This window comes from Gavialis gangeticus, unplaced genomic scaffold, assembly GCF_001723915.1.
Source record: "Gavialis gangeticus isolate Ggan-Ray unplaced genomic scaffold, GavGan_comp1, whole genome shotgun sequence".
Taxonomy (NCBI): domain Eukaryota; kingdom Metazoa; phylum Chordata; order Crocodylia; family Gavialidae; genus Gavialis; species Gavialis gangeticus.
Genome location: NW_017729032.1, coordinates 125,341,185 through 125,356,226, shown reverse-complemented (window position 1 = coordinate 125,356,226; position 15,042 = coordinate 125,341,185). Strand labels below are relative to the sequence as shown.

Sequence of the window (15,042 nt, the reverse complement as noted above, 5' to 3'; positions counted from 1 at the left end):
TCTGAGAGGAGTTATGGGAGGTGAGAATGCACACTCTGGCCCAGCACGGGAACCCCAGCTGGGGTCTGCAAGGCATGGGGCGGGGGTGGAAGCCCTGTAAAGGGTCTTTTCACACCCTGCCCTGCAGCTGGGAGCTGAGCTGAAATTCCCCCCTTGGAGATGGAGGGCTGGGGTGATCCAAGACCAGCTCTGGGCAGGCAGGGTGGGGGATGAGGAGAAACCCCTCACCCAGTGGTGGTTTTTCCCATGGTGTGCAGACTCTGGCTGGTGGGGGTTACATTTCCCATCAACAAAGGTAAGGACTGGGGAGAGATTGGGTGCTGGACCCCCCCCCCCCCCCCCTTATCTCTTATCAGCAGCAGAGAGTATAGCCAGCAGACAATCAGGCCTGGGCTATTGCTGAGCTAGGTTCAGCAGCCTTAGAAGCGCCCCCAGGCCTGGCCTGGGCCAATGCAGGTTTCTGCCTGTCTTGGCCACCCAAACACAGACTGTCAGATCATTTTGTTATCAGCTTAATCCACACAATTTAAAAAAATCTGCAGAGATTGAACTGATTCTGCCTCGGGGCTTTTGAACCTCTGTACTTAGCCTAAGGGAGGAATCCTAACCCAAGTGTCAGACACTTCCCTCCAGCAGTCAGTGCCTCTATCAAATCATTGCAGCCTTTGTTTGGCACATCAGCACAGATGATTAAGGAAACCTTTGGCAAGGTTTCCATTAATTTTGAAGGCAAATATATGGTAGTTCAGTCCTGATTGCCTGCTCATCTGAAGAAAATAACACCAGATATTTTTTTTTCAATGTGAACAGCAATCCAAGACAATTCTTTGAACAGAATCCCTCCAATGCCATAGTCAGTAACTGGTTGCTTTCAAACTAGAAATTAATTAAATGTGTACTGTATCACAGAAGTTTTCAACCTTTTTTTAATAAGTGTACCCCCGGCAGCCGGACACAGAGCAAGGGGGGATGATGCATGGCTGGATGTGGAGTTGGGTGTGGGGGTGCGCAGCTGGATGTGGAGCAGTGGTAGCACAGGGTGGTGGCAGCTGTATGCCAGCTCCTCCCACCCCCAGTCTGGCCAGGCAGGTGGTGCCTGTGAGGCCCACAGAGGGACACCACTGCCTTCCCCCGCCCCCTGCTCCTGCGAGGTGGTGGTGCAGAGTGGTTGGTGGCACTGCTCTATCCCCACCTGCCCACACATACCCCCTAGGGCCTTCCGAAGTACTCCTAGGGGTATACATACTCCTGGTTGACAACCTCTGCTGTAACAGGGTGCTTGGCATGCACCTGTCACTTTAAGAGGAGAGGCTGCATGAAAACCAGGCTGCAAGTGCAGCAGGGGCTGATTGGGGAGTTACCTAACCACAAGGGGGCTGGGATTGAGGCATATAAACTCAGGGCTTGAGCCAGTCAGACAATCTAGTCCCAGGAGCCACAGGGAGAGGAGCTCCTGGCAGCAGATCTATAGCAGGGCTCCTGCCTTAACATCGAAGCTGGGGGTAAACACTGGAGGTTGGGGAAGGGACTAAGGGTGGAGGAGGTCCCTAGGGGCCCAGTAAGGTGTCTGGGAGCCCAAATAGGGGCTGAGAGTGGGACCAGAGGCCCAGAAGGGGCAAAGTGTGCAACTCCAGGCAGGAAGGCAGCACTCAGGAGTAGCTGAGAGAGGCAAAATGCCTGGGAGAAGCAAGCCACACTGGAGATTGAATGATCATCAGTGAGTTATAACACCTGGGAGGCATGGGGCGTGATGTGGGGGCAGATGGAGCCACACAATCAGCCCTTAAGGCAAGACCAGGCTTGGGAAGCCCTGGGGCAACCTCCCATTTCCTAGAGATTAATACCTACAAGGCATGGCAGGTGAGGGAAAGGGAGTTTTGCCTGAGAGGCAGCAAGACCAAGGACTAAGATGGTAATCCAAGGGCAGGATGGCCACCCCTCAAGGAAAGACCCTGTTACAGATACCTTTCAAGTTTTGTTAGGAAGTATATTACTTAACTATTTACTTGTACATATATATGGCACTTGTCAAATAAAGTTTTCTTTTGGATGGGGAGGAGTGACAGCTGAACAGCCTAATCATTTCTGTAAGTCTTGTGAATGAGTCGAAGGGGCATAACAAGCACTCTGCTCCCCACAAAACATGTAACACTGCATTTCAGTTAATTTTTACCTGCACTGAAAGCATTGTACAAATGATTCACAGCAGTAAAGAGATTCCAGGGTTTTAATGTTAATGGACTACAACACTGACAACCACCTTATAATTCTTAAAATGTAGCAGTCTTTAGGATTAAGCAGCATTTTGAAAAGTTATGTTTTACAAACAAATAACTGCTGTGAAATTTTTAAAACTAAACCCCCAGGAGCACTTATCCTGGGGAGCTAGAATGCTTTGGCTGTTGAGGGGGAGGGTGGGGGGAAAGAGGTAGATTTAATACTCATTATATCTGCAAGGGCTTTGGAAATATATATATTGTTTGCGTTTAGGTACCCTACAACAGAAAAATCTAATACTAATGTAACAATCTGAAGTAACCTATATATTAACATATAGTTTTTAAAACCCATCTCTTCTCTGACTAGACAACGTCACACACTGAGGTAGGCAATGTAAACGTCTACCCACTTCAATTTAAGTCTGATTACACTAGAAAGTTTTGCCAGTATAGCTATGTTGGCTACAGGTATCTGCCAGCAAAGCCCCTCCAATTTGGATGCAACTATGGTAACAATAAGAGGCGTTCGCTGGCTGACAATAAGGGGGCTTCTGCTCATGTCAGTTGGGGAGGTGGTATAAATATGATAGCAGAAAAAAAACCCTTCTGATGATATAGATCATGTATCCACAAGGGGGCTGTGTCAATACAACTAATGGGGCAGCAGTTCTTAAAGTAGATAAACTTTTTGACTAATGCCACAAAGCTATTTTGCAGAGACAAGGGTCTCTACTAAACCACAATAATGCAGTTTAGAGCTTTCATCCCCTTTTACTAAAGACCAAATCCTGCAAATATTATTTGGCCCTTACTCTTCCAAAACTCCCATTGACCTTATTGGGAATTTTCAAAAGTAAAATTAAACAAGAAGTTTCCCCTACACATTGAATTATATTACCCTACACAAGATTTTCCCCTACACAGTAAAGTTCACTATAATACATGAAATATCTTTTCAATAAAATGGAGGAGATTTTCTTTCCATATTTTTAATTATTTGGCCCTGAGAAAGTAATTTTTTGTGGCATAATAAAAAGCTTGAATATAGCATTTCAGAAAAGACCATTTCATATTTCAGGTAAAATTAAGTATTTATTTTCTCATTATGTGAAAAAAACGTTTTTATAATACTGCATTCAATTTATCTGGTGAACACTCAGAAAAGGCATAGTTAGCATCATTTTCTAAAAAAAGTAAAGCATTACAGAATTACTATTTTTCCAATATGATCATATAAATATAGCTGAAAAACAAGCTAAGCATGTGAGTGACTTAAACTTCCTATTTCAAATGCAATGCATTTCTCTCACTTTCAAACTGACTACCAGCCCAATGCAATGCAGACACAATGGGGATTTCCACAAGAGTAAATACAGTCTGTGCAGAACACATTTAAATCATATTTAATAAAAACTTCCTTTTTTACCATAATTTGGTTGTTATGCAAGTACTTTGTTTCACATTTTTGATGTTCCCAAAACACACACACACACACACACACGTGTGCATGTGTGTGCACATGCACACACACACACAATTCTGAAATAAGGAACATTATAAAAGGACACCCACTGAAAGAGGCTAGAACTGTCAGCTGACAGTACAGAAAGGTCAAAAGAAGAGTTATCCTGTGTGATACATCATTAACAATTTTTTAAAATTAATATAACCAATAAATTAAGTCAGAACTAGCTACATTGTTTCATCATTTCCTGCCAGTAAAGGAGGGCTTCTATTTTAAGACAGTGAAGCGAACAGAGAGAAGGAAGTCTAAACATTTTTACAGATCTGGGGTTAAAAAATGAGCATCTCTGAAGTAATTTTATAGCGTGCAGAAGGTAAGTAATGTTTGATCAATTATTTTCAAACTGAGTATAATGGTAATTTAGATGTCTATATAAATTACTAAGACTGACTTCTGCCTTTAACAATATGAATTTAACAATGCTATGCTTTCTAGAACTACTAAAAGGAAATGCACTTACCACCACAATTCAACTTTTTAAATACAGTTCTACTGTGCAACTCTACATTTAAGCAAAAAAATTGTTTTTCAAGAATACATGCAGTCACATAAGCTTCTTGTTCTGTATGTTTAAAGTAAGTAGTTGCTAAAAGTAACATCCATCCTAAATAGTTTATAATTATATAGTAAAATTATTTGCTCCCATTGAATTACATTTGGACAGATTTTACTGATAACCTTAAATAAGCCCAAACTAACAAAATTCTTTGAGGACATTTTAGGAAAGAAGAGGGGTGGTTAAGAGAGAGCAGTTACATAGTTGCAAGCACTAAAACAGTAAGTGGTTTAGTTCTATATACAAACAAGAGAACTAGCTCTAACTCTCAGTCAAAACCAGGAGGCAAAAAACCAATTCTGAGTTTGTCCTCTAAGTCTCATATGTAGCACCCAGTTGAAACTACCCTCTTTATTAAATGTACACACAAACAACAAAAATTAAATTAAATTAAAAAAAGAGCAACAAATCTGAATTGTTCAGGGAAATCTTTTCATTAGATTAGATTAAATTAAGAACTCCACTAATTATTAAAATATGACAAATTAAAATATTTGGAAAAATGACCCCTTTAAAATTTTATAAGTCACTTTATTCAACTTAACCAGTTAAACATTTCTGTCACTAAACAATGTCTGGGACAAAACACTCAGCTCAGGTGCACACAAAGATCTATGTGCGCTGATCTTCCAAATATCAAATGCGAATACTGTGCAAGCAGCAATGTCTGCAATCCAATAATAAACACATGTATGCACGTATAAGAATAAATATACAGATTTTTTAATCTATTTATTTCTTATCTATGTAGTGTTTAAATGTTAGATTTCTAACTTTTATATTTAGAATGGACTTGTGATTACAGGACTAACATTCATTTTAACCATGGACAGTTGGTTAAGTTAAAGAATGTCTTCAACAATAAAAAAACTCTGTCTGTAGATCTTAAAATACTATACACTATATAGACTGAAAAGACCTCCAAGTAAGCCACAGGTCACAGGTAACATCAAGTGTAAATGAGCAGACTAGTATATATTACTGTTGAACAACATAATCTCTATAGTTACTTAATTGGCCCCAAATCTCAAGATAAAAGTACAACATTAACAGCACACAATCTAAAACTATGAGAAAGAAAAAACAAAGTTTACGAGAATACTCACTACCCTAAATGTGTTCTCTTTATGTAGAAAAATGACTGTATTCTTAGTAATGTTATTTTTCTGACTGTTTTGACCATTTAATTTGACCAATAATACTTCATCGTTATACTTACAGAACTGTCTTAATGATATTTGAATAAGAATTTCTTATGAAAAAGTGATCTAAACTAGACAGTCTTATGGATAAAATATCACCATATTACCAGGATTCCTCTTCAGGGGCTTTTGTTATGCTTTGGTATCTTGACGTTTTATTTTTAGTTTACCCACATATTGCATGACTACTTCAAAAGCCATTTCTTAAACCCACTCCAGACCTCTTTCCTCGTCAATACACTATACATTTTTTCCATCTGAGGTGTGAATTCCATTTTACTTTATGGCCCTCACATTAACATTTTTCCTTTAGTAACCTAATCTTCTTCAGACCAATCAGCAACATTTTGATTACCACAAAAAGCATCACTGAGACCAAGGTCAGCCTTAGGCATTAATATATAATTACATATATAATACTAATTACAAGATATTTTACAGTTTTAATATAGAGAACCAAAAATAAAACTAATCAATAAAACTTCATATTTCCAAGGCAAAACATAATCATTAACTTAAAGGACTTTGGAAGACATTTCCTATGTAGGTATGTTACATCGTAACTGTTCAGGATGGGAGTACCCTCCTTGAAAACATCTGGTACTGGGTGTTGTCAGACAAGGACAATGGTCTACATAGACCACTGCTGTGATCTTCGAGGGAAACTTTTATGTTCTTAAATTATATGCATGCTAAACAATGCATTGATGTATAATATACAAAAAGTACATCATAAGAGTGAGATATGCTGCTATTAAAATGCATCTTTCATTTCCAAGACTAAAACAAACAGACTACTGATAACCTTACAGAAATTGCATTCTCCTGCTGTTAGGAAAACTGTTAGCAGCATCAGGTATTAACTTCTGTCAAGGAGATTTCAATCCCCTCCAAAATGAAAAAATAGAAGGGAAAAAGGGAGGACGGAGAGAGGAATACAGAAGAAGTGAAACTCCCTTTGAAGAAGTGTTGGGAGGCTAAGTCAAGGGTCAAGCGAAGTGGACCATGCCATCTGCAAAATCAGTAGAAGACTAAGGTCCTGGACAGACATAACATTTGAACCACTTCAAAATGCAAGCAGATAGACATATGTGCACTAGGAAGTGCTTTGAAAATGGCCAAAGCACTTATAAAAAAACCCAGACAAACCCTGGATGAACTACTTTGCAGTGCCTCATTTTGAACCTTTTCCAATTACATCTGCACACATTACAAAGTATGGCAGGGGTTTGCTCAGGCTTCCAGCATCTTATGGTGCTCCACTCTTCCCTCCCCTCCGTGGTGGGAGGCAGAACAGGACAGCCAGCCAATGAGCACTTTCCTGTGCCCTCAGCCACCCACAGGGCAGACAGCAAGGATGCCTAAACGCCTCTTTGCCTCTAGTCTTCCAGTTCCAGAAGTGGGGAGGCAGGTGGTAGGGCCTCCCAGGTCCATTGAGGGGCTGCATGTCTCTCCATCGTTGAAGCACTCCATATTTTAGTGGTATGTCTGCCCAAGGCCTAAGAAAAGACTACAATAGATTTATTCTTCCCTGCTAGCAGTCTCTAAGTAGACAAAAGAAAGAAGGACACCTCCTTTTTCCTTTCAGCAGATGAGCAAGTGCACTGACACTTCCAATTCCATGCACTTATCACCAAGAGACTGACATGAGAGAGACAGCAAGCACCTCATTTTGGGACAGCATGTTGCTAGCAGTCTCAGCATACCCACTTTTCCCAGCAGCTAAACTGCTCAGAAAGTCATCACTTTGAGGTTCTGCTCATGGTTCATTCCTCATCCCAATTTTCTTTAAACAACATAGCTCTAAGATTAATCCTCTCTTTCATATATGTCCAGTGCATTTTAAAGCCTGGGAAATGAATACTGTATTTTGAACCCAAGATATCATTTTTAGATACATATTTTTCTTCTTCCTTTTACACACTATATATTAGTTACACTTCTTTAACAGAAATGATTATTTTTTGAATTATTAAATATCACATCATTCCATCCAGAAGTCTGATATATGTAATCTTCTTGGGACAGAGGCTGCCATTAATAGATAAAAGTCGGTAGCACAGTGTAGGTCATTATTCCTCCACCATATGAGGTTCTTATTCCTTAACCACAATTACTTTACAAAAAAAAAAAAAAGGTTTCTATGTGAAGCTTTAAGTCCCTTTGATGGCAATTTCACTTTTCATACTTCATTTTATTTGCTTTTAGGAAAAGTGTACGAGGAAAAAAAGACAATGAATGGATACAACCAAAACATTATGCCAGGAAGTCAACACCCCGAAGAATACCGGATTGCATCCCTGGTCTTCTATATCTTTGTATTCACCATTGGATTACTAGTAAATATCACAGCACTATGGGTTTTCAGCTGCACTACCAAAAAAAGAACAACTATAACTGTCTACATGATGAACGTTGCTTTCCTCGACTTAATTTTTATATTATCCTTGCCCTTCCGGATAACCTACTATGGGAAAGGAATTTGGCCTTTTGGAGATCTGTTTTGTCGGATTGTCAGTGCTTTCACTGTGTTTTATCCAAGCATTGCTCTGTGGTTGCTTGCTTTTATAAGCGTAGATAGATTTATGGCTATTGTCCAGCCAAAACATGTGAAAGAACTTAAAAATACAAGCAAAGCTTTGATAGCCTGCATTGGCATCTGGATAATGACCCTTGCATCAACTTCCCCTCTGTTGTTTTTAAATTCAGATCCAGATAAAGCCTCAAATTTTACCACCTGCATAAAGATGCTTGACATTATTCACCTAAAAGAAGTCAATATGTTAAACTATTCTCGCTTGATTTTCTTTTTCTTGATTCCCCTGTTCATCATGATTGGATGCTACCTTGTTATTATTTACAACTTCATCCATGGCAGGACTTCTAAACTGAAACCCAAGGCCAAGGAGAGATCTATAAGAATTATAGTTACTTTGATTGTGCAAGTGCTTGTCTGCTTTGTACCCTTCCACATTTGTTTTGCATTCCTGATGTTGCAAGATGAAAACAAGAGCTACAATCCATGGGCAGCATTTACCACCTTCCTCATGAACCTCAGTACCTGCCTAGACATTATTCTGTACTATATTGTTTCTAAACAATTTCAGGCTAGAGTCATCAGCGTTATGCTTTATCGCAATTATCTGCGAAGCGTACGTAGGAAGAGTTTTCGATCTGGGAGTTTACGATCACTAAATAATATAAACAGCGAGATGATATAATACGCAAGACACATTTGTAATGCAACACAGTGATGCTTACTAAGGGCCATTTTTCAAGCCACACTGGAAAATGTTCTATGGTCAGCAATAATGTGACTTTTTATATATGCTATAATGTAACTGTTAAACAAGCAGTATACCATATAGTGAAAACGTGAATATTGCATCTACCTGTTCTAAAGGAATATGTAAATCTGAGATGAACCTGGATATTGAAAAATCTATCTTCTGAGTGAAGAAGACACACAAATACGTTGTCAATTAAATACATATGTCAAGCTGTGAAAAAGGGGACAATACCTATGCTAAATAAAGCAGGCAGATCTGCAGTATTTTGCTATAACCACTGGCTAGCCTACTTGAACAGGTGTGGGGTTTTGTTGTATTTACATGTCTAATTGAACAAAAAGCAAGAATAAGTTCAGCTTTTTCTGAAACAAAATCATGCACATAGAAAAAGAAACCTGACATTTATTTCTTTACCCAAAATCTCTTTGATTCAACAGCACTTTAACACCCTAAAATTAATGACATTCTATAATCAAATAAAAAGATAGTAAGCAGTATAAAAGAGATATAATTTAAAATGTCCATTATTTTAGCATGGTATAGTATACCTTACCCCTAGCCTCTGCTATACTCCCAACCTTACACTTACAATCTGTTTATCAGAATAAGGTGTATAATCAGAATAATTAAAATGAATTAAATATGTTAATTTATATACATAGTGTCTCACCAATACCTTTCAAAGCAGTGAACTTCATATATTAATCTCCAATCCCTGTGAAGACTGATATGCACCAACACACTTAACAGCTAGTTTAGAATGTCTAACACATGCTTTTTTATTATGTTAACTTCCATATGCCCTAGTCACCGTGACTGGGGCAGGGTGAGCAGGGCACAATCCTCAGATGGCAACTCTTATGGGGCACAAGATTCTCCCCCTTCCCCCTACTCCATGAGCGGTGCATCTGGGGAACAGAGTGAGTCCTGTAAAATGGACTACAGTAATGTTAGTTGTGGGATTTTAACACTAACTTTGCTACCGAAAAAAGTGTGCAAAATTAATAAAATCATGAGGGAATACTGTACTGGGTAGAAAAGATGCCTATATTAAGCTATATATTGCAGTGCAACTCCTTTCAAAAATGTGTGGCAGAATTGAAAGTAACCATGGAAAAGTAATATTGAAAGTACTACTATACATAAGTAGTACCATCATATTTAGAAAATAATTGTTATAAAAATAGAGTTTGGTCCAAGAACATTTACATTGCACTTTAAAAAGAATTAACTGCATTTGAAAGGTTTAATTAGGAAGTCATTCCTTAAATCTGTAATACTTAATCTCTTGAAAACAAATTTAAAATGATTAGAAATAAACAAGCCCATTAAGAGCTACTTACAATCCAGAGGGCAAGCTGCTGATAGTGATGCCAAAGACATACTGCACCACTTCTACAAGAAGAAGATCAAACAAAGCTGAAAGCATCCAGGAGCCCAGTAAAAAGGACTGAAAAAGAAAAAAATAAAATAGGTCCCAAACACAGATCGGCTTACATAATTAGATTTAGTTCAACAGTATTCATGGTGTTATTTCCATTAAACATATGGATCTCATATCTAAATATGCCAAAAAGTCCATTTCAGGTCTTCAATTAAAGACAAATATACATTAGTAACAGACTAGACTTTTGATATTAAGCAATGAAAAAGAATTAGATTGGTAGATAAAATTCAATTCCATTGGCCCACTAAAATGTGTTGACAGAACCATTGTTTATTAAATAAAAAATTTAAATGGTCTTGAGTAGGTGAGTAGGGCTGGTAAGCCAGTCAATTAACTGGACAATTGACTGCATATTTTTAACCAAAGTTTACAGCAATTTTACAAAAAAAAAAACCCCAACACTACATCTTTTTGTAATTTTCTTGATAGAAATATGATTTGTATTGTTTTTTAACACATATCTTAATGAAAAATTTGTGGATTGGGGGGTGGGGTTGTTGCTTGTCTGTTTTTTACAAATTTTGACTGATAGCTGACCAGTCAATTGACCAGATTTTATTTGACCAGTCAAATTCCCAACCCTAGCCTTGGTCTTACAATGCTAAACAGGAATTTTAAATCTGATTCACGTAAATAAATCTCCAATTAAGAATATATCTTAACATTAACACTATTTTTAAAAACAAGCATGCAATTGTAAAAAGCATTTTTCAGCAGAGAATGCAGCAATAAAAACTGCAATACCATATTTACTCAAATATAAAGACAAGGTTCCCCACCCCCTCCCATCAACTCAAATATAAAAAGATAAGTTCCCCCTCATCAACACTGTGGGGAAACTCCTCATCTTACATTTGTATACAAGGAAACGGCATTAAATACACCATCTACCTTTGAACTGCTGCTAAATGCAGCATGTGCTCAGTAGTGGAAACCAACTATGAAGTTGATTAAATCCAGCCGACACTGAGCATGACTGTGAAGTACACAGCCCATATGGGGCAAACATACTGATGGGAACCTACCACAAAGATAGGTTAGTGTAACCCATCTGAATATGACATATGGTAAGACACTGAGCACAGTCCCCTTCAGCACCAACTCTTTACATCTCAACTTCCTCTTTACATGCACAGCTTAGCTGCGGGTTTTTTCTCCCCATTTCCAGTTATTGCTGTTTCTTCACCAGCCTTAAACATCTGACAAACATTACAAAACAGGGCCCCAAGCAGTTCACTCAGAATCCCTTTTGCCCCTCACTCAGTCTGGCACATATAATCAGTGGGGCCCCATCCTCCATGAGGTGAAGTCAGACCAGACTGCCCTGCACCTCATCCGCAGACACATTTTTGGAGGGCCCCAGGACTCATGACAGGAACACCCAGTTCCAGTTATGAGTGGGGAGCTAATCAGCACATGGGCCCTTTGTGGGAGGTATCTAAAGTACAGACACTTGCAGCGCAGTGCTGAGCTGTGGGGTCACCATGGCTTGAAATGCTGTTGACTCTGATGGGACCTAATCAATGAAGTACATGGTAAATCATGAGTCTTTTGGCTTTGGACTAATATTATACATAGTTTGTTCTCTATGTAAGTAGATGCTAAACTGCTCCTTACAAGTGTGTTTATGGAATACCTGTGCTAAAACTTGCAGCAGTTTCAAAAAAGGTAAAATGCATAATTTCTGGGTGAACTAAGTCTATGGGTACTATATGCAAATTGCTATGTTTATTCAAGGTTAAGTTTTTTTCAAATTTGTTCCTCACTTCCGTGTGCTCAGGGAGAGCAGGGCCTGTGATAGTAAGGAGGAGGGATGAGCCTGCAGAGAGAAATGTGGCAGAGCACAGGTTGTGTCTGCCACTTTACGGGGTTTCAGGCAGGCTCTGAGTAGCCAGCAGGAGTAGTCTGGCCCAATTATATGGTCACATGACAGAAGGGGGCCAGTGGATTGGAGGAGGGCTGGGCCACCTTAGTATAAACCCAAGCCCTAGGAGCAGAGCTGGCAGTTACACCTAGGGAGTCAGAGGAGCAATATGATTCAGCCTGCAGTTCCCAAAACATCTGGAGCTGCAGGTAGGGTAGGAACTATGGGGAAGGAAGAGGTTCCTAGTCCTGGGTGAGACCTGAAACCTACAGCCTGCTGGGGTTTGAAGGTCTGGTGGGTCAGCCCCCAGGAAATGCCACACCTGTGCCCTTCCAGTGAAATGCAAGGATGGTGCACCAGAAAGCCTCAGCCCCCACAACCTGGGGGGTTACGCTGTTGAGGGGGCAGGTTTGGGGTACAGGCATGTCAACAGACATCTGGGTGGGCCATAGGCTGAGTTTGGGCTGCCTGAGGCCAGAAAAGGCCAGGGGACAGAGTCAGCCCAGAGTGTGGGACAGTAGGCCTAACGCCCTATTGTACAGTAGGGCCTGAATTTGGTGGTCTGAAGGTCTATGAGGGACCAGAATCAAGCGCAAGAGAGAGGACGCCTGAAGCGCTGTGTGAAGTAGGTCTGAAGAGGCCTGAAGGGCCATACAGAGGTAGGGCAGAGTGCGTGGCACATGGTGGGGCAAGAATGAGTGGGACACAGAAAAAGGGGCATTGTGAGTGGGACCCAGTTATGGGGTGTGAAAGAGGCCCAGCATAGGAGCAGAGTTTGGCCCTGCAAAGGGCTAAGTGAGAGTCAACTGTTTGGATGCTATCTGCAAGGCATGGGACACAGTATACAGGGAGGTTCATAGCCATGTATTATGCCCTTGACACCAGGGCAATAAATGGGCAGTGTCCCACCTGTGAACAACTATTCAGTTCCATCAAAGGCATGGCAGGTGAGTCAGCTGGGCAGGCCAGCGATTGGACCAACCTTGAGACATTCCCGTCACAGGAAGAAGTTTGAGGGGGGAGGGAGGTGCAGAGGGCAAAGGTGCTTCCTGAACCCCCAGATTGGTTTTCCCTGTTGTAGCAGTAGGAGGTCAACAAATCCAAAACAAACCTCCAGTGCAGAATTAGATTCTATGCTTGGAAAATTATAGCAAATGTACACATTTTTCATCTACAGAATCTAATGATTGGGCAAGTTATCTTACAATCAGGATAGTCTTATATTCAAGTAAATATGGTAAATCTGAGACAGAAGATTTTAATGTGATTAGCAATTACTGTATTGAAAAAAATATAAATGTAACTTACTGAAAATTTTCTGCTGCCATATCTTCTTTCAAATATTCTAAAGTTGTAAATGAGCAAGCTGCTGCAGAATGTGTCTTTTAGATCAAGACATACTGTTCTTCCACATACAAGTCTCCAAATCTAGAAGATTTTAAAAAAGCACCAGGATCTTTAATTCTCATTCCCAATGGAAGTTCTTCCAGGGATGTGTATTCAGGTAAAGCATATTACAAAAGAGGAAATATTTAATGAGAACAGTCTTAGTAAATAAAGTGGTCCATTTTTTTCTGTAACAGTTGGTCACAATCGAGTAGTATATTTTAGTAAATCTTGTTTAAAAATAAAAATATTTTCCAGTAAACTTTATTTTTTTAAGTGCCATGCATGTCAGACAAAATTTACTTTGTGTTTGCAAATATTAATTGTTAAACAACCCTAGTAAAGTTCTATCTGTTGGACATACAACTACACTGCTATATTCGGGTCCCAACACTTGGCCTGTGAACTTCAAGCTTCTCAAAATCTATTGACCCAAGCTTTTCTGGTGCAATAACTGAATATCCTAACTTTTATGGAAGGGTACCTAACGGGGAAGCTATTTTAAGCCTCCAAGGCCAGTGCTGACTCCCTAAGATAACCCAATAATTTAAGCATACCTAAAACTCCAACCTGTGGGCACACTGTGTTTACAATTCACCACTTCAGAGAGGTGCAATAATTGAAGCAAACAGACACAAGGATTTTGTAGGGGGTTCCAAGACGCAATCTCTTTTCACTTCAGCTATCAGAAAAAACAGAAATATCTAGACAAAACAATAAATGCCTTCATATATTTATCTGACTCCATTTCTCCCGCACTTAAGCATTCTTGAAGTTGACATCAGATGTTTCAAAGGAGTCCTCCTTCCCTAAATCACAGGAATACAGCAGTGACCTAGTGTGTCAACAAGTCCAGTCCCCTTCTATCATGGACAACCACATCATATAATCGCTTTTGTGAAGTATCTCTCTCCCCTACACAGCTAGTTAGTTTCCTTCTTCATTTGACTCCACATTTAGAGTTGACCCCTCTGCTACAAATCCATGCTGCTCTGCTTCTTCAAAACGTCCATTTCCCAGGTCTCCACAAATCTAAAGTTTCTCAGGTTCTCTGGTGTTTAAGGTCCAGTGTTAAACACCAAATATCTATTTTTTCTTCTGGAGGAATTCCACTGCCCCTTAGTTAGAATGGCATCATTAAGCTTTGACCGTCCCTTTTTCCTAACAGTACACTCACCTGGATGAGAGTCATCAAGGCTGAACAACCTACCCCTGGTCTAAGAAGCATGCAGAATAGTCTTAACAATGTATACAGACACTAAATCAGTGATGCTCAACTATGGCCATTCAGCCCACAGAGCTGTGTCATTAGACCCATGAGATCTGGAAATGTGGCAGTGGGAGAGTGCTGGCACTGTTGTCACACCCTTACTGCTAAATTTCTGGACCCCTGAGCCCCACTGGCTGGATGATGTTGCCCTGTGTATTACATTATGCCAACATGTGGGGTTGCTCCAGGTGTGGTGGAACCTGGATGTGAGGGTTGGACTGGGACAAATGAGATCCAGAAGTGTGGGACCAGACTGGCACATGGTGTAACCGCACCTAGGGAC

General features: G+C 40.0%; 2 protein-coding genes across 2 annotated transcripts in view; one reads left to right on the top strand and one right to left on the bottom strand.

Moving 5' to 3' along the window:
• UBAC2 (UBA domain containing 2) overlaps positions 1 to 15,042 on the bottom strand; it is a 222,902-nt gene that overhangs the window by 158,879 nt on the left and 48,981 nt on the right. The window contains exons 3-4 of the mRNA XM_019524275.1: positions 13,412 to 13,531; positions 10,136 to 10,242 (exon numbers count right to left, since the gene is read on the bottom strand). Coding sequence (XP_019379820.1) covers positions 10,136 to 10,242; positions 13,412 to 13,531 — 227 coding nt within the window. The remainder of the gene's footprint in view (positions 1 to 10,135; positions 10,243 to 13,411; positions 13,532 to 15,042) is intronic.
• Positions 3,831 to 9,304, top strand: GPR18 (G protein-coupled receptor 18). Its single transcript, XM_019524276.1, has 2 exons — positions 3,831 to 4,057; positions 7,711 to 9,304. The coding sequence occupies exon 2, from the start codon at positions 7,737 to 7,739 to the stop codon at positions 8,721 to 8,723; it is 987 nt and encodes a 328-aa protein (XP_019379821.1). The 5' UTR covers positions 3,831 to 4,057; positions 7,711 to 7,736; the 3' UTR covers positions 8,724 to 9,304.